The 26,483-nt window shown below is 35.4% G+C and overlaps 1 protein-coding gene, 1 long non-coding RNA gene and 1 pseudogene across 3 annotated transcripts; 2 read left to right on the forward strand and 1 right to left on the reverse strand.

Moving 5' to 3' along the window:
- Positions 1-1,254: 1,254 nt before the first annotated feature.
- LOC113115365 (putative lipoyltransferase 2, mitochondrial) lies at positions 1,255-15,324 on the reverse strand (annotated as a pseudogene).
- Positions 11,285-13,192, forward strand: LOC113115366 (uncharacterized). Of its 2 annotated transcripts, none has more exons than XR_003293878.1 (4): positions 11,285-11,339; positions 11,517-11,610; positions 12,407-12,424; positions 12,709-13,192. It is a non-coding gene; the product is annotated as an uncharacterized LOC113115366 (long non-coding RNA). The 2 variants fall into 2 exon arrangements; XR_003293879.1 differs by having other exon boundaries at positions 11,300-11,339; positions 11,543-11,610.
- A 1,143-nt stretch (positions 15,325-16,467) lies between the features above and the next one.
- Positions 16,468-26,138, forward strand: rnf169 (ring finger protein 169). Its single transcript, XM_026282894.1, has 6 exons — positions 16,468-16,845; positions 17,742-17,815; positions 18,143-18,229; positions 18,680-18,786; positions 19,425-19,527; positions 22,798-26,138. Exons 1-6 carry the CDS (start codon positions 16,503-16,505, stop codon positions 23,944-23,946), a joined length of 1,863 nt encoding a protein of 620 aa, XP_026138679.1. The 5' UTR covers positions 16,468-16,502; the 3' UTR covers positions 23,947-26,138.
- Positions 26,139-26,483: the final 345 nt, after the last annotated feature.

Consider the following 26,483-nt stretch of genomic DNA (forward strand, 5'->3'; position numbering starts at 1 on the left):
TGGTTAGCTTAATATATATATAGTAAAGTTTTTCTTTAATTACAGCAAATCATTTAAAAATTGTCATCCACACGGTCTAATTGGGTAGCAGAACATGCTCTTTGTCTGTTTCTCAGTCAAGCTTCCTTTAGCGCTCTCTCCAGAAGGAAAAGGGCGTCCTTGCGCCGCTGCTCTGTGATCTGATATCAGTGCTTGCTTTGTAAGACCCGGCCATCAATGAGAGCGTTTGAGCAGAGGGAGCCGTGCGACCATTGCACACTGTGAAGGATAGCATTGTTCTTGTTTGCTGACTGTTGTGTTGAAATCCTCTAGAGAGCCATTAAAATCCTGAAGACAGACTCCATTAGGGTTGCATTTCTTTTGTGTCTGTTTTTAATGTCAAACTTTCATCTTTATTGGCCTATAAATACAGTACGTATTCCAGCTGATCAGTTTTGTTGGGCCATAATAGTGTCATGCTTTCAGGCTTCCTTTTTTTTTTAATCCAGATTGTGATGGAGTGAATCAGTTGGTGGTTTCTTTTTACACACATTCCTGGGGTGACAATAGATTTATTGGTCTATCTGATTCCACTTCAGTGGAAGGTTCTGATTTGCATATGACTATGTAATTAATGATCAATTGCCACAATCAATAAATGGAACAATGAGGCTGTACCAGGCAGGATATAGACACTGCTACCTTTTCCCAATGGGATTCCATTTTACTGTGTGTATGTGTTGAAGGGCACCTGATTAATAAACATGAAAGGTCACAAAAGGTTACTTTCAGAAAGGCTTTGGTTCCAGATTACAAATGCCACAGAACTATTCACTGCAAATCTATCCTCACAATGTCTTTTAAAGCAGATACGCAGTGAAGCACTGCCATCTGTTGGGTAAGGTTTGTAAGAAGCTCTCTATTAAAGGAACCGTTAAAAACGGTGAGCCAAATGGAAACTTCACACTTTTTCTAATAATACATTTACAGTAAAAAAAGCGTTTACTACCACATGCAACTTTTCTGTGTTCGAAATACAGTAAAACACTGTATTTCTTAAATATATTTGTGACAATTAACTAACTGAAAACGTTCTATTGTCATGTTCAAATTTTCAACGTCATAGTCTTCAGAGTCACGTGATCCTTCAGAAATCAGTGTAATATGATGATCTGGTGCTCAAGAAACATTTCACAGATAAACATGTTTGTGCTTTCTAAGAAAACATGAAAACCATATCGTTTCTTACAGGATTATCTTTGATGAACAAAAGGGTCCAAACACAGAGATTTATTTGAAATGGAAATCTTTTGTAACATAAAAATATTTACAGACAGAAATACACTGGAAAACTCCACCACAGCCTTTAAATGTGAAATATGTCACATATGAAGCAAGTGATATCATGATTTGTTTCATTGTCTGAGCTTGAAATGGTGTGATTCTTCCAAACACACATTTTTGCTATCAAGCAAATGCAGAAAATCCATATCCCACATCAGCTATAAAATCATAATCATTCTCTGCTTCAAAAGGTGACATTTCAGTAGTGACAAATGTGTTCACAAGATTTTGGCCTCAAGGACACACATCTGTAGAGGACAGGACGTGTAATTGAATCTAGCGTCTGCCCGTTCACTGCAATGATCAGAGGAAAAACACCTATAAATCACCGCTGCTCCACCACAAGCCTGACAGAATATAAATCATGTCTTTACAGTGAGCTGCTCCAAAACATAATTACAGCTCTACAATTTGGCACTGTTTTCACAGAAACCAAAGTTTGGACAGAAAAAATGGAACCAAGAATTTTAGAAGATGATACATTCCTGACACTTTGCTTTAGACACTCTCATAAAGACATTTCTTTTTCTTCAAAAGTCATAAACCTCATATGTGTGTGTGTGTGTGTGTTTTAAAATGTAATTCCTCTCATGTAAAACTGTATTTTCAGCATCATGACTCCAGTCTTCAGTGTCACATGATCTTTCAGAAATCCTTCTAATATGATGATATTAGGCTCGAGATACATTTCTAAATATTATCAACGATATGTTATAATATTCAATGTTAAAATCAGTTGTGCAACTCCATTTTTTTATTGGACACTAATAATAATTATAATAATAGTTGCTGTTCGTATTATTATTATTATCGTCCAGGATTCTTCAATGAATTGAATTATATATAAATGTCTTACCCATGTAGAGTACAAACGCTCTAATAATAAAATAATAAAAATACCTTCCTCTTTGCAGAGATTTTTCTAAGAAATCAAGAACATTCTTTATGATCATTTAGGATCCTTTATACTCAGTGAATTTAACATATGTCTATATTTGTTATTAGTGTTTTAAACGTCTTAAAATGTATCGCTGTATTGTGTCACTTCTGCCTTTGAAACTGTGAAGAACTCTGACCCTGCTCTTCATGGTTTATATTATTCACTTGCTCAAGCAACATATCTCAATAAAATCCATAAAGGAAATCTATTGGCTCAAACATGAACAAGATTTTTGGAGAATGATGTATTATTATATGACAAGCTACCACCGCAGTATTTTCTCAGAGAGGTAAAACAATGTTGCACATAAATGGCAAATCATTTCAAACTCCTGAATTATTTATGCATTTATTAATTATATATTAAAGTGCAGTTAAACTGTTCAGTAAAGGCTTCCAGCAGTTTTGGTACGGCTTCCTCAGTTGGGACGTCTCGTCCCAGCTCTCGGCTCAGTGATGTCACACCTTTACCCACAATCCCACACGGCACAATGTTGTCAAACCAACTCAAGTCTGTGTTGCAGTTAAGAGCCAGGCCATGGGAGGTGATGTATCTTCCACAGTGAATACCTGCAAGACAAAACATTAACACTTCACCTCAATCTTCTCTTAAACTTTATTTCACTGACAAAAAGTACAACGGTGACCAGTGTTTTTTTTTTTCTTTTCATTAAACCCGAAATTGTAAATACACCTGTTTTATCATTTTAAACAAATAAATGTTATAACAAACTAAAATTTATATTCTGAATATTCTGCACTATTTCTAGGAGACCAGTGAAAAGAAAACAAATTGTGACAATGAAAATGCTCATGGGGAAAAGTTTAGAAAAGATTTATTTATTTCAGAGAAAATAATTATTTTATTCAACAAAGATGCATTAAATTGATCTAAACGTCTGTAAAGGCTTTTACATCGTTACAAATTGTTAAAAATAAAAATCTTAAATAAATAACATTCTTTTGAACATTATATTCATTTAAAAAAATCCTAAAAGAGTCCTAAAAAATCATGGCTCCCACAAATATATTAATTAACAACGATAAGTAGTAAATAGGGCTGGGATAAACGATTATTTTAAAACGATTAATCTAGCGATTATTTTTCCGATGCATCGATTAATCTAACGATGAACTTTTTCAGACCGATTCGATTTCGATTATCTCCACATTAATTGACTACTAACAATTTATACATGTTGATTTACATATCTGAATGAAAAAAAAAACATGAATTCCTTAACATTGCAATATATGTTTATTGCTCTTAAAATTACAAAATAAAAGACTGACTAAGAATGCATCACTTATATAGAGATAGCATTCAATAAAACCTTGAAGCCTTGAAAACACATAGCTTACTGAAACAAGCTTACTGAACACGTAGGGCCTAGCTTACTGAGAAAAAGTTCTTCTTTCAGATAAAAATAACAACAACTTGATCTCTAGCATTCAATAAAAAAGGTCACTCAAAATACTTGTTTAGAGCAACTGAAAGGATACAGTAACCAATGTAAACTTGAGGGCTTTAAGCTAATACAGTGTTTTTCCAAAAATAAATAAATAAATAAATAAATTAACAGTGGGAGCCAGCAGAATGTCATGGAGAAAAAAAAATCTCCGAATGCTCCACGTGAAACTTTGGCATTCCGCCCTTTTTCTATCGTGTCTAATGATTTTGGTTAATATGCACGAGAGAGAGAGAGAGAGAGAGAGAGAGAGAGAGAGAGAGAAAGAGAGAGAGAGCAAGACAGCGCTCGTGTAGATTGAAGACTGTGAGTGCGCGAGCGCGCGTGAAACTTTGGTGTTTCGCCCTTTTTCTATCGTGTTTAATGATTTTGATTAATATGCACAAGGGAGAGAGAGAGCAAGAAGTATGGAAGGCCAAAAGGGTCAAATTCACGTGAATTTTAACGCGTCAACAACACGTTAAATACGTGTATTTCACGCGTAAACAACACGTATTTAACGCGTTAAATACGTGTTGTTTACGTGTTAAAAATCAGCGCGTACTTAACGTGTATTTAACGTGTATTTCACGTGTTAAATACACGTGAAGTACACGTGAAGTACGCGTTAAAAATCAGTTTGAAGGGGTCAATGTCATTGGCTGCTGAGGACTTGGGTCAAACCACTTCTGTGAGCTTAGAGGGGTGTACCATTCACAGACAGGCAACCATCATTTAACATGCTATAGATCAGCTTATTCAGCCTTATTATTTTGTCTTTTTTTGTATAGACTATAGAAATAATATAATTTAATTGCAGTTTTATGAAATATTTATTTTTTAATAAATATTAATTAACATTTTGTGGTGATAGTATAATGTTTATAAAAGTTACAGTATTTTGTAATGAAAAAGGACTTTTTGTTTAGCTCTTGACTCGCCAAAATATACTATTTAAATACTGTTGCTTTCTGAGTGCCATACACAAAAATACCAACTCATAACTCCACGAATATAGCAAGGAGAGTCAAAAGTTATAGTCTGAATCTACTGTGACGATCCAAGGGGCTGTAGTATTTTATTTTGCCCAGCAGGTGTCATGGGGTAACACTTTTTGTGTCTTTAGGTTAAGTGCTGTGATGCAGGTGTGGAAAATTGATTGTGATTAACCATGCTGCCTATAAGATGCTGGCTTTCTTACCCTTTGGAGGGAAGGAGACTGGTGCTCGGTCTTTGCTGGTCTTGCTGTTTGGTGGTCAGGCGGACTTTCTCACGCTATCAGTCCAAGGCTTGATGTTGTGTTTTTGTATCTTTATATTTTTTTTATGTTTTACCTCAATGTGGTTATGGCTGTTTTCTGATTAAAACACATATTCGTGCAAATTTGATTATGTTGTATCTCTATTCATGTTGCTACTCCTTGATCCAAGGGGTTGTAACACTACGTTCTGTCAAATGTTTAATAGAGCTCTCCAACTGATTCATGGGTTTAGGTATTATTTACATATGAAAGATCATAATGGATTGTTTTGATTTTGGACTCATTTCAATCTGGAGAATCGGCTGTAAATAATGATATGCCATTTTCACAATCAGAGCATGTTTCATGAAGTTATAAAGGTAAAACCTTTTAAAAAAAAAGTTTTTGTTTTGTTTTGTTGTATTTCGATTACGAATATCTTCAAATCTGAATGACAGATTATTGTATAATTGGGCTCATTTTAATCGAGAGAATTTAACACTTTCCACGAGCTATGCATGTTTCATGAAGTTATGAATGGAAACGTAACCTATGTTATTTTCTCAGTTGAATGATTTCATGTGTGTGATAATATCGTAAGTAATATATTTAGATCAAGTGAACAAATTATGATGAATTTGAGCTCTTTTTAATCTGTAGAATTTTGTAAAAAATGACATATGATTTTGCATGATCTAATGTTTCATGAAGTTATTAATAAAAGTGCAAAGGGAAACTAAAGTTATTTGTTGTGCTGTGCCTTTTGGGTTTTATGTGTTATAGCAATATATTTGGATCTCATCCATGGATTACAGTATCTCTGGGCTCATTTTAATTGGGATAATTTTCTGAAAATAATGATCTATGCATGATTCTTGAAGCTATGAATGAAAACGAAACGTGAAGTATCGAGCTGTTTTTCTTTGCAGCCTCAGTGCGCCAGTCTGCTTTCATGTGTCACAGCTCTATGAACGAAATCTTTCGATCTGATCATAGGATCTATGCATGTTTCGTGAAGTTAAGAGGCACGGGACTGAAACCTCTGATTTTTTTTTCTTTTTTTTTTCTAAGATATATTACCTAAGTTTTTTTCTATGTGTTATATCTTTATGAAATATATATTTAGATCTAAATGATGTTTTATGGTGAGTTTCGACTGTGTTTAATCTGCAAATAGTGACTTGTCTTTTTTATGATATAGCCTATGCTTTTTTCATGAAGTTATCAGTGGAAAGCCTACATGACAGCTAACATAGATTTTTGGCTAAACTACATGCTCTCTGTGCAGTTTTATGTGCGTTATAAATTTATGAGGAAAATCTTTAGATATAAATGACAGATAGTTTTGGGCTCTTTTAAAAAGGAGAATATAATCTAAATGCTGGTGCATAATTTTACACTGAAATCTTGTTTTTTGAAGTTACAAGTAAAATGGTGACATCAATAGGGCTATTATTATTATTATATGGGTCTGGGGTTGACTTCTTGTACAAAACTCGCTCTAGTTTATTCAAAGCCTCAAACAATTTCTCAATGGTGCGACTAAAAAAAACTCTGAGGTCGCACCGGTGCAACGAGCCATTTAAGGGGAACCCCTCGAGCCGGGCTTCGATTGTTCAGATGTGGGCCGGGCCTCCAGTCTGTTTAGACTTCTTCTTACTTTTATATTTTAGACATTAGTCAATTAACGATGAAAAAAAAACTTGCTGCCCTATTGGAAACAACAGGAAACCTTGATGCCACGACTGTAAAGAGTGGCTCGACGGTGTTTTGTGTCCCGCAGCAGCACTGCTGAACAGTTCTGCGTTCAAATTAAGGTTTAAGAAGAAGATATTTTAATTTACTAATAAACTAGTGTTTTCTGAATCTGTATCACAAGAATGAAGTTGCGGTCACGGAACAGAGAGAGAGAGAACCCAGGAGGCGAATGGCAAGTTAATGCTCTTGTAGTAGAAATAAGGCAAAGCCGCAACGGCCAAAAAACAAAGGCAGAGTACAGGGATAATTCCTGGTCAAAACAATGGAGCCTAAAGTGGCTGGTCTGGGAAGCCTGTGATCAGCGAGGGTACAGGTGAGGCAGCGGACCCCTCGTTACTCCTCACGGCAGATAACTGGGGGAGAACAAGACAGGCAACAAACAGTCCATACAAAACTCTCCCAACGACTTGACAAGACTAGACAGGACTAGACTAGACTAGACTAGACTAGACTAGACAAGACTAGACTAGACTAATGGTCTGTAGAAAAAGCACAAAAACGTCAGAAACATCCAAAGTGGTTAGTAATAATCTAACAGGGAATGGAAAGAGACAGAGCTAGAAATAGAGAGCCTAATGATCGGAGATAGAGAGCAGGTGAGCGGAAGAGAACGAGGAACAGCTGAAGATGATGAGAGTAGAGATAAGTGAGCGCAAAGGAAAAGAAAGAACCAGCAGATGGAGACCGAACTGGGATCATGACAGTTGCAATCCCGACTCGTCATCTCCTCATTAGAAGCGTTTTTAGAGATAAGTACATCTTTATGGGTTATAATTATAATGAAAGAGTTTTTGTTTTTTATTTTTTTTATTTTGTTAAGTAGTTATTTAAAGCTATATTTATGTATGTATATATATGTATATGTTTTCACTGAGTTTCGGTTAACTTTTGTACTCCTATTAAAGACAACACGGCAGAACGAGCAACTGTTTTGTTGATATTGTGTGTACAGTTACGAATAATGTATTACTTTTACCTTTTATAAGCAAAAATGATGGCATATCCAAGGAAAAAATTGCAAGTGAAGCATCTCCTCACAAATGATTGGATAGCTTACATTTATCTGAGTCTAACAAACACTGTCATATGCTTCAACTGTTTTATATCTATAGATTTTATTTTAGGCAAGTCGTGATGATTTGAGAAGGCTAAATTGATCAAACATATAGGCTCACTGTCTGTCAGCTTGGTCGTTACTTAAAAAAAAAAAAAAAACCTAAAACTTATATTTAACAAACATAAAATGCTCCAAACGCTTTTCTAACTTAATAAAATATATTATATTAACAAAATATAATGACTTTTCTATTACATATAAAACTGAACTATTTTAATAGCTGATCCAATAAGTGTAAGCTGTTTAGGGACTGTTCACCTGTCCCATAAGAATCAGTGTAGATGGCCAAGTCTGGAAGATTTTGATGCTAGAGAGAGTGTGGCCAGCTGGATTAGCAAAGGCCAAAGATCAAGAAATCAAGAAGGAATTGTCCATCTGAGGGGCATGTGACTGCAGTGGAGGATAGTCCATAAGACATTGAGCCATGATATGTTCAGTTTGAAGCCCTTAAAACCCTTCATTTAGATTTTCTTTTTATTTCATGTATCTTGAGATGTTTTAGGTTTAAATTTCACCTCAGTGAAACACTTTAAGCACCAAAACTTTTTCAGTAAGTTACCTTTCTTGTAGAAATGTACTTCTAATACATTATGTTGAGCAGATTGTTAGTTAATCTTTTAGGCTACAAGTCAATATTGTTTATATGGACAGCGATTAAAAAAAAAATATGATTAGTAATATTGATGTGTTGGGGGGGTTGACTGTGGTAGCAGTAGAATACTTCTGTTGTCCTGACCCTAGTACAAGCTCTCATTCTAATCCTGAAAGTCTTAAACGCTTATGTCTTATAACATCACCTGTGTACCTAATTACTGATTGTCTGATGAGTGCATAATCGCTGAACAAAAAGTGCAGAATTGCTGAACAAAAAAAGAGGTTTCAATAAGTGCCACCTGCTTGGTGATTGCTGTAAATGTAAGCACAATAAAAGCTGTTGATTCCTAAGATGATTGTTTTCTAAAGACAGATATTGATTTCAATGGTTTGTATATCTTAAACCTGAATTGATTGCTTACCTCCATTGTAACTATTTCCCCCACACAAATGTTAATGCTCGATGCTAACTTAAGTCTTATACTATCACAAAACTTTTGAAACAGATACTTCAACTAAACTTATGTATGTCCTGAGATATTGAATATCAAATAAGATGGATATAAATAATTTATCTTGAACACTATATTTTTTCTTACATTTTGTCAGTTATTTCTCAGCAGGAGAATGTGCAAATATATATTTTTATTTACTGAAAGTCAGAGTTGAGCAGTAGTTACTAGTAATTTAGTTATTTTAATAATATTGGAAAATTAAAAATTCTCTCGATTAAAATGAGCCCAATTATACAATAATCTGTCATTCAGATTTGAAGATATCCGTCATCGAATTATAACAAAACAAGAAAAAAACTCCAAATACACACATGCTACAATATTCTCATGGTTTTACCTTTATAACTTCATGAAACATGCTCTGATTGTGAAAATGGCATATCATTATTTACAGCCGATTCTCCAGATTGAAATGAGTCCAAAATCAAAACAATCCATTATGATCTTTCATATGTAAATAATACCTAAACCCATGAATCAGTTTGAGAGCTCTATTAAACATTTGACAGAACGTAGTGTTACAACCCCTTGGATCAAGGAGTAGCAACATGAATAGAGATACAACATAATCAAATTTGCACAAATATGTGTTTTAATCAGAAAACAGCCATAACCACATTGAGGTAAAACATAAAAAAAATATAAAGATACAAAAACACAACATCAAGCCTTGGACTGATAGCGTGAGAAAGTCCGCCTGACCACCAAACAGCAAGACCAGCAAAGACCGAGCACCAGTCTCCTTCCCTCCAAAGGGTAAGAAAGCCAGCATCTTATAGGCAGCATGGTTAATCACAATCAATTTTCCACACCTGCATCACAGCACTTAACCTAAAGACACAAAAAGTGTTACCCCATGACACCTGCTGGGCAAAATAAAATACTACAGCCCCTTGGATCGTCACAGTAGATTCAGACTATAACTTTTGACTCTCCTTGCTATATTCGTGGAGTTATGAGTTGGTATTTTTGTGTATGGCACTCAGAAAGCAACAGTATTTAAATAGTATCGAAATATAGTTGACCGGGAAATATGATAGAAAATGCATCGAAGTATAGTTGACCAGGAAATATGATTGAAAATGCATCGAAATATAGTTGACCGGGAAATATGATTGAAAATCCATCGATTTTTGGTTGACCGGGAGATCAACGGGTGGTATACCCAACGTACTGCACCGGACACAGCTCATTTGTGGACCCTTGGCACAAGCGTACAGGTAAGCTTGCTTAATGTTCGATATGAACCCAGACAGCACAGGCACGCGGTGTGTTTTTATACAGTCTGTGGGCAGCTGAAGAGACTGGCTCATTTTCAAATAATGTTACCGTTAACTTGTTTAGACAACGGTCACGGTAAATTAATGTTAAAGCCTTGAGTTTCCAGCAGTTTCTCGGAGGGAAAATGTAAAAGCGGTTTATTAAAGAGAAGTCCTGACTGCTTTTTCGTCGTGTTTTTCACTCTTTTACAGGCTGCCAGAAAGAATCCGTCTCTATAGTGAGTGATTATTGAATGAGGCTGTACATTATAAATGTAATGTTTTAACTCTAGACGTTTGTTTGTGTGAATGCTGTGTGTGCGGTGAGTTCTGCGCGAGGAGCAGAGTTGCCATGGAAACGGGGCGTCAACACAAAAACTGTTACTGGCAAGCAGTAATCTCCGTCTCTCGCTGCGGTTGACGCTGTTTTAGGTAAGTTTAGTCGCTAAAATCACACAAATATGATATACAAATGTTTCTGACAAGTTTCTTACTTGTTATTGACATGTTTCAATTAAATTTATTTTATAGAAATGGTTTAATGTCTTCGAAAAAGTCCGTTAGCGTCTTAGCAGTTTTCAGGTAACGTTAGGCTAATTTTGAGCTCTTGTTGATGAAACTCTGGGCTTTTCATCAAATCTTCGTGTGTGTATGAGATATTTTGATGGCTCTGTGAATGTTTTGCTGGTGATTTGTCAGTGTTTTTTTTTGGAAAAGGCTGATTTACTGAATCGATGACGTCACTTACACTGAGAGTGTAACGTTAATCGGCTGAAAACAAGTTTACATGAGTGTTTATATTTCATGATAAACAGATATTAATACAAATTGTTCTGTGATTTCAGGAGGACAGAAAGAAACTATACAGAACAAAGTGAAACTCCAAGATTTTTGAAAAGAAAATTGGTGAAATATATTCTGAAAAAGGCATATTAATGTATTTCATGAGCTTCTTCAGTAAATCTGTATTTCTAAGTCAGTATCTCCCTTCAGAAATGTGGCTGACGGGAGATACTGACTTAGAAATACAGGTGAACTCATGAAAAGAAGCTCATGAAATACTCATGAAAGAAGCTCATGAAATACATTAATATGCCTTTTTCAGAATATATTTCACCAATTTTAAGAAGTCCCTGACATCAAAACGTAAGTCACACTCAACCTAAAATTAAAAATATAGATTCTGTTATTTTAAGATTATATTATTAGTAGTAGAATTTGTATATTACATATGTTATTATTGTTGTTATATATATTATTCTGTCTTTTATCTGCATTTTACCTCTGCTTTATCGTTTCCTTCTAATGAACCTGGAACTGCAGAGTAAATATTGTTGTCTCTGTGTCAGATGGCTTATTTTGTTCCTGGACTCTTCAGTGATGATGAGCAGAGTCTGAGTGAACCTGCTGTCAGACAGTGAGTACCCTGAGTACCCTGGGGTTTCAGTCAGGGCCTTCAGTAAACAACTGAATCAAACAAAATCCTTAATGGTTAATAGTTACTAGTTAATATATTATTAATCACTTATAAATCACTGAAATGTCAACATTGTACTATTATCTCAATAAACATTATAAATAATTTACAAAGCTTTCTGCACCCCCTAATCTATAAAGTGTAAACTACTCATCAGTTGTACTCATCGGCTTTCATTTGCTTTTGGATGTTTGCGTCACAAGTGATACAGCATTGTACTTGCACAACTATTGTACTTCATTTTAATACCCAAACCCAGACCTCTGACACGCCAGGCAAAAGTTCTACCACTGAAACATTTGAGCTGACAAACATATATATTGTAGCTTGATATTCACTATAGGAAGAAAGTGAAAAAAAAATAGCATATTTTAGCATTAAAATCCCTTTAACATGTATGGTGATCTGAGAGGCCGGGGGAGTCCAGTTAATGGGGCGTAATTCATTAGCTTTAATGAGAATTGTATATTTTATAGGCCTACATTAAAGTGTATTTCGTTTTTTATATTTTACATTTATTTCTTGAATGCTACTATGACATCAACTGTAGCTGAAAAGAATAAACCACTGTATATTTGTAATTTGTATATTATGTTGTTTATATTCTTTGTTTTTATATTTTTAATAACAGATTGGTTACCTGAGTACATATGTATAAAGTACAGTCACACTGTATGATTGTGAATTTTAATTGCTGTTTTTAACAGAGATTTTTGTCTTTTCTGTTCTTTTACAGATCACTATTGCACACCAAGTAAGCAAAACAATATTTTTGATTTCATTTTATTTTATTTCTGCAAACAACTTGCACCACTTGCAATTGGTTTTCCAGCCCAAAACCTCATCAAAAACTGAATGCAACGGTTTTTGTCTATGATTATTTTGTCAAAACATATTTTGTCTATGGTAACTCTAATCTACATTAACTATTTAATTAGTATCCAGTTAGGCCTAGGCTACTGAATTTGTTCAAATATATGTTCTGTTTAACTTAAATGCTAAATTTGTTTTGCATTGTGATTTTATCTTCTGTTTTAGATGCTCTTACTCAGCAGATGGGGACAGCTACCATCACCCAATTTTCACCCAAAAGTGGCTGCGCTATGCGCCAGACCGGGCAGGAGGGACTGGACGACAACTTATGCAGGCATCAGATGACAATGAAGTGTAAATAAAGAGTAGAGAGGCTAATAAACATGAATTTGATTTTAAATAGTGTGGTGTGTTCTGTGTTTTATACAAGATTTTAAATGTTCCATTAATTTTTAACATCCTGGCTGTAGATAAAGCAGGCTATTTAATTTATGGCATTACATTTAAAATTAACATTTAAAAATGATTGAAATTCCATTGAAATCACGTTGATCCTTAGTTCAGTTGAAATTTCAACATTGTTTCAATATTCCTGATAATTGAAATACCATTGAAATTCCGTTGATCTATGGACAGAATTTCAACATTGTTTCAATATTAAATCAGGGTGCAAAATGATGTTGGATCAACATCAGAGTTCGATGTTGATTCAATGACTTAATGTTGACAACGTGATGTTGATTCAGCATAGTTTCAATAACTGTTTGCTATCTGGGGAGCTAAACAAAAAGTCCTGTTTCATTACAAAATACTGTAACTTTTATAAACATTATACTATCACCACAAAATGTTAATTAATATTTATTAAAAAATAAATATTTCATAAAACTGCAATTAAATTATATTATTTCTATAGTCTATACAAAAAAAGACAAAATAATAAGGCTGAATAAGCTGATCTATAGCATGTTAAATGATGGTTGCCTGTCTGTGAATGGTACACCCCTCTAAGCTCACAGAAGTGGTTTGACCCAAGTCCTCAGCAGCCAATGACATTGACCCATTCAAACTGATTTTTAAGGCGTACTTCACGTGTACTTCACGTGTATTTAACACGTGAAATACACGTTAAATACACGTTAAGTACGCGCTGATTTTTAACACGTAAACAACACGTATTTAACGCGTTAAATACGTGTTGTTTACGCGTGAAATACACGTATTTAACGTGTTGTTGACGCGTTAAAATTCACGTGAATTTGACCCTTTTGGCCTTCCATAAAGAAGCGCTCGTGTTGTTTGAAGACTGTGAGTGTGCGCGCACAGCCGGGGCTCTCTCTCTTACGCGCCCTGTGAGGCATCACTTACCGATCAAATAAGGCTTTGACAGCCACCAAAAAAATGATCAATGCAGAAAAACCCCTGGATTGGTTATATAACGTTGGACAGAATGTTGATCCGGCCATCGCGTATATTCAGCGCACATAAGGTAAACGTTTTGCACTATTAACTAACCATTAACTATGACTTTTGCCTCAATTAACTCCTTATTTGCTGCTTATTAATAGTTTATAAGGTAGTTGTTAAGTTTAAGGTATTGGGTAGGATTATGGATGTCATGCATTATATGTACTTCATAAGCACTAATAAACAGCCAATATGTTAATAATAGACATGCTAATAAGCAAGTAGTTATTAGTGTGAATTGGACCCTATACTTAAGTGTTACCTTAATTTTTATATAAATATTAAAGATGCACTTACCAATTGCACAGATTTTGTTGTCGCCCACCCAGACACCTGTATCCGGAGAAGTGGAGGCTTCGATCCCAAATTTACGGCACCATCTCACGCTCTTCTTAAAGCAGGCCAGGTTGAGGACGGGATAACACACCAGCTGACCAGGACCGTGAAACGTTATTAGACCTCCTCGGTTGGTGCGGATGAAGCCTGCGCCCAGCGCTCGGAGTCTCTGCTCCTCCTCAGGAGGGTAAGGAGTGCGTCTGATGCCCACGGTGTACACAGCCTCGTGTTCACACAGTAATAAAGTGTTTGGGAATCCAGATGCTGCTTTATGTGCTGCTGCTGGACCTGCAAGGCACCGCAGAAGGGAATCCTCCCCAAATGCAGCACCTTCACAGCTGCCCTAGAGACTGGCATCGTGTCCTCACTTGGGACACTTACTCACTAAAGAAACAGAAAACAAGGTCACAATTACTTCCCGTAGTTTATTTGTGTTAATCCACAAGAGGTTGGAATAACAATGTAAGTAACTAACAGTGTGACATGATATACTGCCCCTACAACTATTATAACAGAAAAAAACAAAAACATTTTTTTTGTTACATTTTTTTTTATTTAAATAAGGCTAAAATAAAATTAAATATAAACATAAGTAAAAAAAAATCTATTTATTATTATTATTTTATGAGGAGGAATGCAGTTTTACGGTATCATGTAAGTCCAGGTTACAATAAAAATAACAGTTGTGAAAAGGTGTAGTGAAATAAAAGAAAGTGCTGCAAACCAACAAAATTATTATTTTATGTCATGAAGCAACTACAAACCCGGTGCAATGACAGAAAGATAGAATGATAAAAAGTTGGCAAGGAAAATCAGTACAGTAGACAAAAAAAAAACAAAGACTGCAATTGACCTACACCATTTCCAGAGGAATCCAGCACTAACTGTGATGTCCTGATTTCACTGCAGCTTTAACAGCAGATCCACACAAACACAAACTGATCTAAAGAGAGTCATTTCTTACTGTAAGCTGCCATACTGCCATACAGATCTTACTCATCTGCTTTAACTCATCAGCTTGGAGCCGCTTTACTGCCATCTACTGGTTTGGTGCGATTTTTTTTTTTTTTTTATGATTATGTTTAAAAATGTACGTCATCATTACAAAAAATTGAAATTAATAAAAATTAATAACTATAATAATAACAGATAATATTATTTATTTATTTATTTATTTTTAATTGAGAGCCTATATATGAGCAAACTTGCAAATGTATTGTTTTCGGGTTATTAATAAAATGCCATGCATCACACAAACAAAAGATCCTAGAACTAACTTCTTTACTAACATTTCTCTCTTTCACGTATGTGATAAAATATAGACCTTTTTACTGAAGTGTCACCTATCTTGGTATTGTGAAATTCAATGTATAAAGTAGTATTTTAATAATTAATTACATTTTAAGAGTAATTTAAGTGTACTTTGTGGCTACTGTATAAAATGAAAATAAGAATGAAGCTTATGTTGAAACCTGATTTCTGGTCAGAAGTTTGGAAACCTCTCTGTGTTATTTATTATTAATAATTTGTCCATTTTTAATAATAGTAACAAATAAAATACATGTGTTGTAATTATTTTCATATTTTTTTACAAAGGTAATGTAAAACATTTTTATCACAACTAATAAAAGTGAATGGATTTCTTATAATATATGTATATTAGTATCAATGTATATTATTGTTATTATTATTATTACTTTGAAAGTTTATGCTCACCAAAACTGTATTTATTTGATTAAAAAAGCAGTATAACTCTGTTTTTGTGTCTTTGTACAAATAACTTTCTCTTTACTTTAACAAATTGTAAAATGTAGTTCAGATCAGCTATTTCTTCACAAATAACTCTATATGCAGATTTGATGCTCACAAAATATTATCAGTGCTGATATATTTGTGGAAGCCCTGATGTGTTTTAGGATTTTTTAATGAATATAACATTAAAAATAAATAAATAAAGTTTATATGTGTGTGTGTGTACAGTAACTTTTGATCAATCTAACATTGATAATATTTTAGACTGTTAATTTTTATATTTAATTGTTTAATAATTATTAAAATGATTTTAAAAAAGTTAATTTAATAAAAAAAATTATAAGTTGTTTAAATATCTCCAGTACTTTGTTATTGTAAATATTGTAAATTTGACGCTCCACCGCTGCATGTGACGTAAATGCTAGGCGGGGCTTGTTTTCAAATCCAGACGCAGGCTCACAGCGATGAAGATGGCGGCGCTGGGGTCCGCCAAACCCGCTGGAGTGGGGCAGAGGAGCGCTCCTCTGAGTCTGGAGGAGGCCCGGTGCCCGGTGTGCTCCGAGATCCTGCTGGAGCCTGTGACGATGCCTTGTGGACACTCGGTGTGCCTGCACTGCTTCCAGCGCACGGTGAAGCTGAGCAGCCTGTGCTGTCCGCTGTGCCGGCTGCGGGTGTCCAGCTGGGCCCGGAAACAGTCCCGGGAGAAGAGCCTAATCAACACCGAGCTCTGGGAGCTGATCCGCCGCAGCCATCCGGAGAGATGCCGGCGGAGGCTGGAGCAGAGAGACGGACAGACCGCCGACGGAGGTTCGTGGGGCTCGACAGATCACACGATCATGAGTTCGGAGTCATTATTTACGCGTCGACAAATCGCGGCGTGACAGTTTGGCAGCTTCACTGTTTTCAATTCAGTCGATATTAGAAATAAAACTAAAACATTTTATTTATTTTATAAATGTAATGTTTTTGCAATGGACAACGTAACAACGTAAAGGGAAATAAAGTAAGTAGGTTTTTATTATTTTTAAACTGTAATCTGGAAGGAAAACAGCACTGTGTTGGGGGGCGTTCACACTTGACGCGTTCCTTCTGCGCTGTTTTTTATGTTTGGTCGCGTCGCGTCTCCCGCGTTGCGTTTTCAACTTCAAAAACATCCCTGCGTCCCAGTGTGCTTGCTATACACCCTTTCTGCCCTAAATAGTAGTGAAAATTGCTAATATAACATAGAATTTAGAATGGATAGTGTGCAAACTGAGACGCAGGCCATGTCTTGAGTACTCGGTTGTATTCCGCTGGCTACTAAACACAAATTAAAGGCTTATTTTGACAAAAAAAAAAAAAAAAAAAGCGTTTTGTTGATTAATGTCAAAATGTTCAGCGTTCTGTGTTTTCAAACGCAATAGCCCAGTGAAGCAAACACTCCAGTTTGGTCAAACCTGATCAAATAATTTAATATGAACTAAGTTCTTGAAAGGTTTTTTTTTTTTTTTGTCAGTATTAATATATATCTGTACAGTATCCTGGTGGTTTGTGATCTTGATCAGCTGTGGTGTCTTGTCCAGGCATGTGTGTGTCCAGTGGGTGGAGCTAGTGACAGAACTGAGACTGTAACAGAATCCAGTGTGTTTAATCTGCTCTTGTCCATCTAATGAGCCAGCTGGCTGAGTTTGCTCAAAAAGCCTATTTATGCTTTCATTCCTTAGACATTTTCCGTGCACCTGTACCAATTCAGAAATCTGGAGAAATGCGTCAAGATTTGGAGAAACAAAAGATGAAGGTAAGCTACTGAGTAAAGTCTGTACACTCTTCATTGCAGTTTCCTCACATTAACTTCTTTAAAAACTTACAAACAAGTAAACATATAGTTTTACAATGTTTTATGGTACTATGTGCTATGATATTAACATTTCATAAAATTCCTGAACTATTTCTAACACAGTGGAAGCATCCACAAACCTCTTTTGTACCGGCTGTAAAGAATAGCCTGACATTTGGTAAAACGCAAAGCACTTCTGATTTCTAATAAGCTTATGTTATTATATTTTCTCGTTATAGCCTGAAATACAGTAATAGTCATATATAAAGCTCAGTGTTATCTCTTTAGGGTGGAAGCAATGAGGAAACCGAAGAGAGAAAGAAAAAAATCCACAGAAAAGAAGAGTGTGGGATGCTGAATCTTTGTCAATGTCCTGTACGTTCAGAACTCTTCTTTCTATCATTGTTTGTTTGGATCTAAGCAGGGTTTAAACACACACATGTTCAGTTAATTCACATACTTGGGGATATTTCTTTTGATAAAGCAAATGTTTACCCAAAAATGACATTTTTTGTCGTCGTTTACGCACCCTCATGTCATTCCAAACCTCCCAAGTTGAACACTAAAGAAGATATTTGAAGAACCAAACAGTTGTTGGTCCCCATTGACTTCCATTGAAGGGACAGACATACTGTGGAAGTCAATGGGGACCAGCAACGTTTGAATACCAGCATTCTTCTAAATATCTTTTATGTTCAACATACGAAAGTAATGAAATGAGTGACAGAATGTTTTATTTTGGAGGTGAACTATCCTTTAAAGGGTTTAGTTTCTGCTCCGTTATGTATGATGGTCCATCTCTCACGCTAGTTTACTGTGTTTCAGTTCTGTGGGCTGTCAGACTCAGAGAATGAAAAGCCGGTGGGAAAGAGGACAAGACATGTGTCAGCATTTGTGCGAAAAACAAGATGCTCCCCTGCTTTCAATAGAGGGTATTGAACTTATATTTACTTTATAATTTGACTTGATCATTTTCTGATCTTGAATGAAATATGCTTATATTAGTGGTCCAATTATCCATATATATATATATATATATATATATATATATATATATATATATATATATATATATATATAATATATATATATATATATATTATTCAGGAGGGCCTGAAATAAACTATGAAAAAGACAGCACACACTTATGCTTAAAGCACTATATAAATAAAGTTGACTTGACACTTCTTATTTGTTTATTGTGGCATTTTAAGTAAACGGTCATCAAAACAATAACACACAGAGGAATAGAAATTATGTAAAGTGTCAAGCAAATGAAAATTATAACATGTTAGAAGTTATTTAGAGATTGACGTGTCTAGACTGCAGCCATACACTTATTAAACATATTTACAATGTTCACTCAAAATTCACAAAAACAAACAAACAAGACCGTTATTTGAAAATTAATTTCCTTTATAGTGATATAACTGCCACAAACAGGAACTACCACAAGTAGTATAAAAAAACAACCCTATTATCAGTAAGAAGGATATTGTGACTTACATTTTGATGCTTCTCTCAATAAATAGTTTTCTGATTGTTAAAAAGAGATTGTGCTGTGTTACAGCTGTCTTCATAGCAGTGCTGTTCAGAGGAGCAGGAGCTGTACAGATTCGGAGGATGGAAGAGGAAAAACCAGAGGAAACACACATCATGTCCTTCCTGACAAGGTATTACATCTCAGTTCATGCTTTTAATGAGTATGTTGCTTTTAGTCAGGAAGTAAACAAATGTCAGATTCCTCCCTCAGTGATCGGACCTATTATTAATCATTATATATTAAATAAGTGGCAAGAAAAGTGGGATACATAAAATACATATATTGAGTGCAAATAATAAATTAGCTAAATATTTTGTATTTATTTTAAAACTAGATTAGATCAAGTGGTATTTACCAGATTGTCACATAGATCATACACAGCAAAATCCCCAGTGTTAATTTAACACTCTTGAGTGTGGACTCATATAAACACTAAAGCAGTGTTAAAAGTAACACTGAAGCAGAGTTGAAGTTAATGAGATAATTAAGAAGTTAATTGAGTTGTGATTGACCATTATAGAAGACACCTGATGTAAACAAGCAGAATCACCAAACGAGAAAATTACAATTTGTGTATCACCATTATAGTGGTCAATGTTTGCTTTAGTTGGGATCTGGACCCTTCAGTTATTATCTTTAGATTTTATGTGGCTGTGGTGACTGAATTATATCATACAGACAGACCACAGCAAAGGCAATCATGTGTGCCATTGATTGTGATTTGAGCTATTTGTTATAGAGTGACCTGAATGCCTGAGTTTAGGTTTCTTTACTGCATACATAAATTAAGTGAAAAAGAAAAGGAAGCAACCCAGCATTTCTGACATAGTATGACATGTTTTTAATAGTTAGTGCTACGTAAAAAAAAAAAAAGTAATCTTTTGTTTGGACACACAGACATCAGGAATCAGCGTGAGCATCACAACAACGGTGACCATCAAAAAAGCATGTTGTAGCCAATAAAAACTAATCCATGGCTCCCATCATGCATTGCGGCATGAATAAATTATGAGCTGAACTGTCTTTTTAACTTTTTATTCTAACTATATTTTATTTTTGCTGTTTTTATGTTCATTTTTTTGTATCTAGTTTTGTGATGTTCAGAGTTGGTCTGTTTATCTGAATATGTTGTTTGTCACCATTGTTGAGACTCATACGTTGATTATTGTTATCTGTGTGTGCCTAAAATTAGAATTCTTTAATTAAAAAAAAATCAGAATCACTTCCAAGAGATACCTACAAAATGTATAGAAAATACAGATTTTTTTCATTGTGGAATCAAAGCTGTGACAATCAATAATGGAAGTTTTACTTTGAGAAAAGACTGTAAATGAGTTCAGTGATTCATGTTAAACAACGATTATATTAAAACATAATCATCAACACGCGATGATTTTTGCTCTTGGTTTGACAAACAAACTTTAAAAGTAAAAAGTTACAAGCCAAGATCCCAACTAAAGCAAACACTGACCACTATAATGGTGATACACAAATTGTGATTTTCTCGTTTGGTGATTCTGCTTGTTAACATCAGGTGTCTTCAATAATGGTCAATCATAACTCAATTAACTTCTTAATTACCTCATTAACTTCAACTCTGCTTCAGTGTTACTTTTAACACTGCTTCAGTGTTTATATGAGTCCACACTCAGAGTGTTAAATTAACACTGGGGATTGTGCTGTGTACAATACTGTCTCATGCATTTTTGCTTAAAGGTGAAGACCCTACTCAATGTAGGTTTAGCAAGGTTCCTCTTTCTGTTGAACATATTTTATTGGACTGTCCAGCTTTTAATGTAAGGAGGTAGCTCTTTTATGAAGTGTTATTTAGTAAAATTTTGCTAGGAAAAGTTTTAGAATTTATATCACATTAATGTAAAAAAATATTGTGTGATTATGACTTGTGTTTGTTTGTTGGTTTTTATTGTATCTGTTATACTTCTATTTTTAAAATTTGTTTTTGCCATTAAAACAGTCTTTGATGCTGACATGGCATTAAATAAATATATACTATTGAGCATGTTAAAATAACCAGCAGTCTAATTTGATATTTAGGGTGATTTTGTAAAAAAACAGTCCTGTTTCAAAAAAAGCGATTTGAAAGCCAAGAAATCAGAGGAAAAGAGGGAAAACTCCAACAATTGCTTGAATTGCAGCAATTAAATTGCCACTAATTTGAAAGTGAAAGTAAAATGTGCATGGCACTTTAACAAGCCTCTTGAAAACAAAGAAAAGAGGGAAACTCAAATTAACTAACACCCCCAACCCCAAATGAACAACATATTTATAATCAAAAAATTTTTTATATATATATTTACAGTAGGAAATTTACAAAATATCTTAAAGGAACATGATCTTTTCTAAATATCCTAATGATTTTTAGCATAAAAGAAAAATATATAATTTTGACCCATACAATGTATTTTTGGGTATTGCTACAAACCAGTATTACACCCCAGCAAATTAAGAGTGGTTTTGTGGTCCAGGGTCACATATGACACAAGAGGTTCAATGTTCTAAGCATGAATGACAAAAACGAATCATTCAGGAGTTTGAAAAACCTCCAGGGTCAGATTTGAACAAACCTGACCCAGAGCAGTGTGTTTTAACCCTGTTCCTGGAGTATCTCCTTTGTATGAAACACCTATTTCTGATCCTGGAGTCTCTACTAATGAGCTGATGATCTGAATCGGGTGTAGTGGCCGCAACAGTGAATCAGTGAGACTCATGTATCAGCCAAAACTTATCATAGTACAGGAACAAAAACACTACCCTAAAGAATCCTGAGGCTATCGGCCCAGGTCCGTTCCATCCCATCATTCAAATCACACGTACGGAACGGTACACAGTGATGATTCTTCAGGCCAGCCTTAATTTGTTTATAATACACACACACAAAAACACTGACTAACACATTTCATGTTGAAAACTGACACTTGGTCATTCAACCAAACTTTAACATCTGCACCACAACAAAATGAGAATTTCAGGAAGGTCGAGATGTGCTTTCAGAAGTGAGATCTGTGATATTCACGCTTTATTTTACAACCCATTTCATTTGTTCCACTTCTATGGATCTTGTGCATTCCTATTCCTCATATGCACAGCCAGAGCTTTAGCGTATAATCACCCCTAAACATTACCCACTAGACCACAACACACATATCCTGGTTAAACACCACAGAACCAGCTGATCAAAATCTTCAGGATAAATGGAAACTTCCAGGCAAGTGTGTTGGGGCAGGTTGGTGTAAAACACGGCAGGATGTTGACCCTTTAGGAGCATGACTGTTATACTCCTATAGTAGGAAATGGACAATGTTGTGGCAGGATTGGCAATAGGCTAATTTGTCAATTTTAGAGTCAGTGATGCCACTCAACCTCTCTTTCCCCGCTCTAGGCTATCATCACTCATAGTTACAACGCTGGAATCCTTCTCTCCTCAGAAAACAGTCGTTCTTTCTCAGCCCCGGTGCTGAGCCTAGATAAGAGACACCACTGGCGGGGCATCCATACCTCATCCTCGTCACTCGTACTTCAAACGAAACCAGAGAGGTCCATTAGCCCCGAGAGCAACGACAGCATATCAGAAGAACTCAACCATTTCAAGCCTATTGTCTGCTCGCCGTGCACTCCACCCAAAAGGCTTTCCGATGGGCGACTGTTGGAGCCTACGATCGTGAAGTCAACCCCAAGGAACTTGACACGCTCTCTGCACAAGTCCACAAGCTACGAGGCCAGCCCGACCATCTTGCAGAAGTGGAAGCAGATTGAAGTTGATCGTCAGTGCTTCAAGGTGACCTCAAAAGGTACGGTCACGAGTCCGATCGCAGAGGACGTAAGCCTTAAACTGAGTCCGGTTGAAGAATGGGACGGCCGACTCTGCAGCTGTGCTGTAGCCAAGGACAGCTCGCAAGATCATCAGTGCATTTGTGATTCAAGTGCTAAGGATCGGAAGGATAAACCGGTAGTCTGTAATAAACGACGGCTTGTATTTGATCAGTGTAGCAAAGAGGAAGCTCGTGCTCGCATCAGGTCGACAACTCAAACCATTGCAGATACTTTATCCGCAAAAAGGTCTAGCAGATGTGAAGAACTCTGTAAACCCACAGAAATTTGTGAAGCGATGCTTGATAAACACGCTGGACACTGTAATCACGGTACTAAAGGTCCGGAGAATTTCGTAAATGAGCCTACCACCAGGAGCTGTGTACTTAACAGACCTACCTCAAGAAGGGGCAAGAAGAGAAGCCACAAAACCAAACATTTGGAAGACACCCTACAGACAAAAGTGTCCCGTACGGATGTCTGTGAGAGGCTTGATGAAATGATTGTCCAGCGAATGAATCGGGAAAAGGAGGATCGAAAACTGGCACTAAAGCTACAGAGACAGTTTGACAGAGAGCGTCAAAAAGTGGACAGGCACAAAACGAGTCGTAACAAATACGAACTCCGGTCCTGGGCTACACATGATGGGATGGTGGGACATAATACACGCAGATCAGGAAGAATCTCCAAAAGAAATGAGCACTTTAACTACAGCTGTTGAAGTGACCTCCGGTTATGGAGTTATTATTGTTACGGTTATTGTTATGATTTTATTTTCTTTGTTGAGGCACTACAGAGGCTTTCTAACATCTAGATTAGTATTGCAAGATAAGGTATGTACTTTTTTGACTTTTCATCCAAAGCAACTTGCATTAATCGAGCCAATCCTGTTCCTGGAGATCTTAAAAAGTTCATCTTAAACCAGGATCAAACACAACTGAACCAACTAATAAAGATCTTCAGGAGCGCTTGATAATTACAAACCGTTGTGTTGGATCTCTGCAGGAATGGGATTTATAAGTCTTTTTACTTCTTCAATCCAGTGAGGATGACAGTACTCCTTACAATCCCTTTGTGCGCATCACAATTGTTCCTCAAGAAGTTTGCTTGCATGTTTTATGGCCATCATAGGACATTTGTTAAACCTGAAGCTGTTTTGTACAAAACTGTAGCATAACTCCTTTGATTTATAACATAGTGTCTTTGAAAGATCTCTCTTGACACATCCATCTATCAGACAACTCTTTTGTTAACAATTTACATGGAAACGAGTAAAAATTGTAGCCTTAGGCCAGAAAACTACTCAACACAAGTATGTAGATGCAAATGCTTGCTCAACAATTTGCAGTACTCGCAGTCTTGTTGTACGTAACCTGTTTACTTTGTTCTTATTTTAACTGCAATGGAAACAAACCTCAGTAACTCAAGGCAGTGATAGAATTACCTTCAAATGTTTCTGCCATTAACCAAAATGTATTTTTTTGTAGCTTTCCCAGTGTGAGAGGGTTATGAGATGGCAGCGACTTGGGTTTAAAATAGTACACATTTATAGTACAGTAAATCAAATGCGATCAAATGGAGTGTACTTTGAAAGGCGTACTCGAAGTACAAAAACGAAGTATACTTTGGACTTAAGGCAGATTATTTATCTGGCTATTTATATGGCATCTGAAAATTGTGAGTGACTATTGTACTTGGCTCAATTAGCAATTTAGTTACATCAAGGCAATAATTTGATTGGTTTATGAGGCATACCATGATCCAGGGTGACCATTATACTTTTTTTTTTATTTATTTTTTTAGGCCATATAGATTGGAATTGCCCGGTACAGTAAGATCTTTGGTTAAAGAGTGTGCGTTGATGTAGGTTATTTACAAAATAAACCACGGAAAGCATCAAAGAAGGTGCAAGTAGTTCACCATATAAAATCCATTGAAGATAATAGATAGCTGTTTATTCCTGAGCCTGCTAGCGCCCCTTGTGGAAGTGCTCAGAATGCAACACATACTTGTGCAGACAGTACAAATTTTGTTACACACTTCGTGTAAAATCAAACTTAAGTAGCAAAAGTTTGCATTTGCATATTTGTGTAGAGTTTGTTTTAAGCCTAACTGCTAATGTTTTACACTATTAAATAAAATATCTATAAAATGTTTTTTAAAATGCTAAAAGGCATTGCCGTGTTGACACGTTAATATTTCTAAAGAAATCTGATTGTTTTATTTGTTTTATTTTTAAAACCCACTTTTTTTGTTTTCTAAATTAAGTGTTTTGACACTCTCCAAAGACACAGTCTTTCCGTATTTTTGTTTTTTGTAGTTTATCCACATTTCACTTTTAGCTTAATGTTCACTCTACTCTTAAGGGCTACTTTCATTTCAGAACTTCATCTATTAAGCTTGGATTACGAGAGCGATCTATTTTGTGACTTGTGTTGTAAATGTTTCTTTTGCTGAAAAATGACACATTCAGTTGGACCGCATGTAAATGCACATACAATTAATCCTGTCTACCTTTGATCTTGATCTTTTTTTAATTATTATTATTCCAAACAGATTCATTTTCCTTACTGTATACTTCTTTTTAATGTGCCAACATTTCTGATTTCTGCAAATCAGGCATTTTGTCCTTTTTTTTTAATGTAGGTAATTTGTTATATACAATTCTGTAGGCTACCAGATGTACTCAGAGAAGATGAAATAGATTTTTATACATTACTGTACTATTTTGGAAATATGACTTGCCTATATTGATAATGATGCAAAGATGTTAATAGGAACTGTTTCTGATGGGCTTTCAAAGCACTTGGATTGTCTTCCGTTGTTGAAAGTTATTGCTGGATTTGAACGAGAATGTTGTACATGTTTGGATTCTGTGGAGATGGAAAGCACATTATATTTATTTGAACAGGACTTTGTAATAATGTCATCTTTTTAAATATTGCATTTAAAAATCATGTTTCAGTCAACAAAACACTATGATCATAATAACTGACTTGACATGAGTGAAATAATCTAGCATTCATTCAGTATTTACAGAAACATTTTTGCCTTTGGAGGGTTTTATATATATAAATATATACATTTTTTTTTCCCTTTCTTTCTTTAAGGATACATGCCTTGCTCTCTTATGACAGAAATTTAGTCTTTTCTAAAGGTTTTTTCTTTCCAATTGTTATGTTTGCCAGTCATTTTTTTTATATATATTTTGTCATGTTTACCTTGAAGGAATTCATTGAATAAAATCAAGATTAAAAA

The sequence above is a fragment of the Carassius auratus genome, chromosome 15, assembly GCF_003368295.1.
Source record: "Carassius auratus strain Wakin chromosome 15, ASM336829v1, whole genome shotgun sequence".
Lineage (NCBI taxonomy): Eukaryota > Metazoa > Chordata > Actinopteri > Cypriniformes > Cyprinidae > Carassius > Carassius auratus.

Excerpts from the sequence above, each read along its gene's own strand:
- rnf169 (XM_026282894.1), top strand. The coding sequence starts at position 16,503 with ATGAAGATGGCGGCGCTGGGGTCCGCCAAACCCGCTGGAGTGGGGCAG. Across the intron at positions 17,816-18,142 it reads TGGAGAAACAAAAGATGAAG|GGTGGAAGCAATGAGGAAAC; the intron begins GTAAGCTACTGA and ends TTATCTCTTTAG. Across the intron at positions 18,230-18,679 it reads TGAATCTTTGTCAATGTCCT|TTCTGTGGGCTGTCAGACTC; the intron begins GTACGTTCAGAA and ends ACTGTGTTTCAG.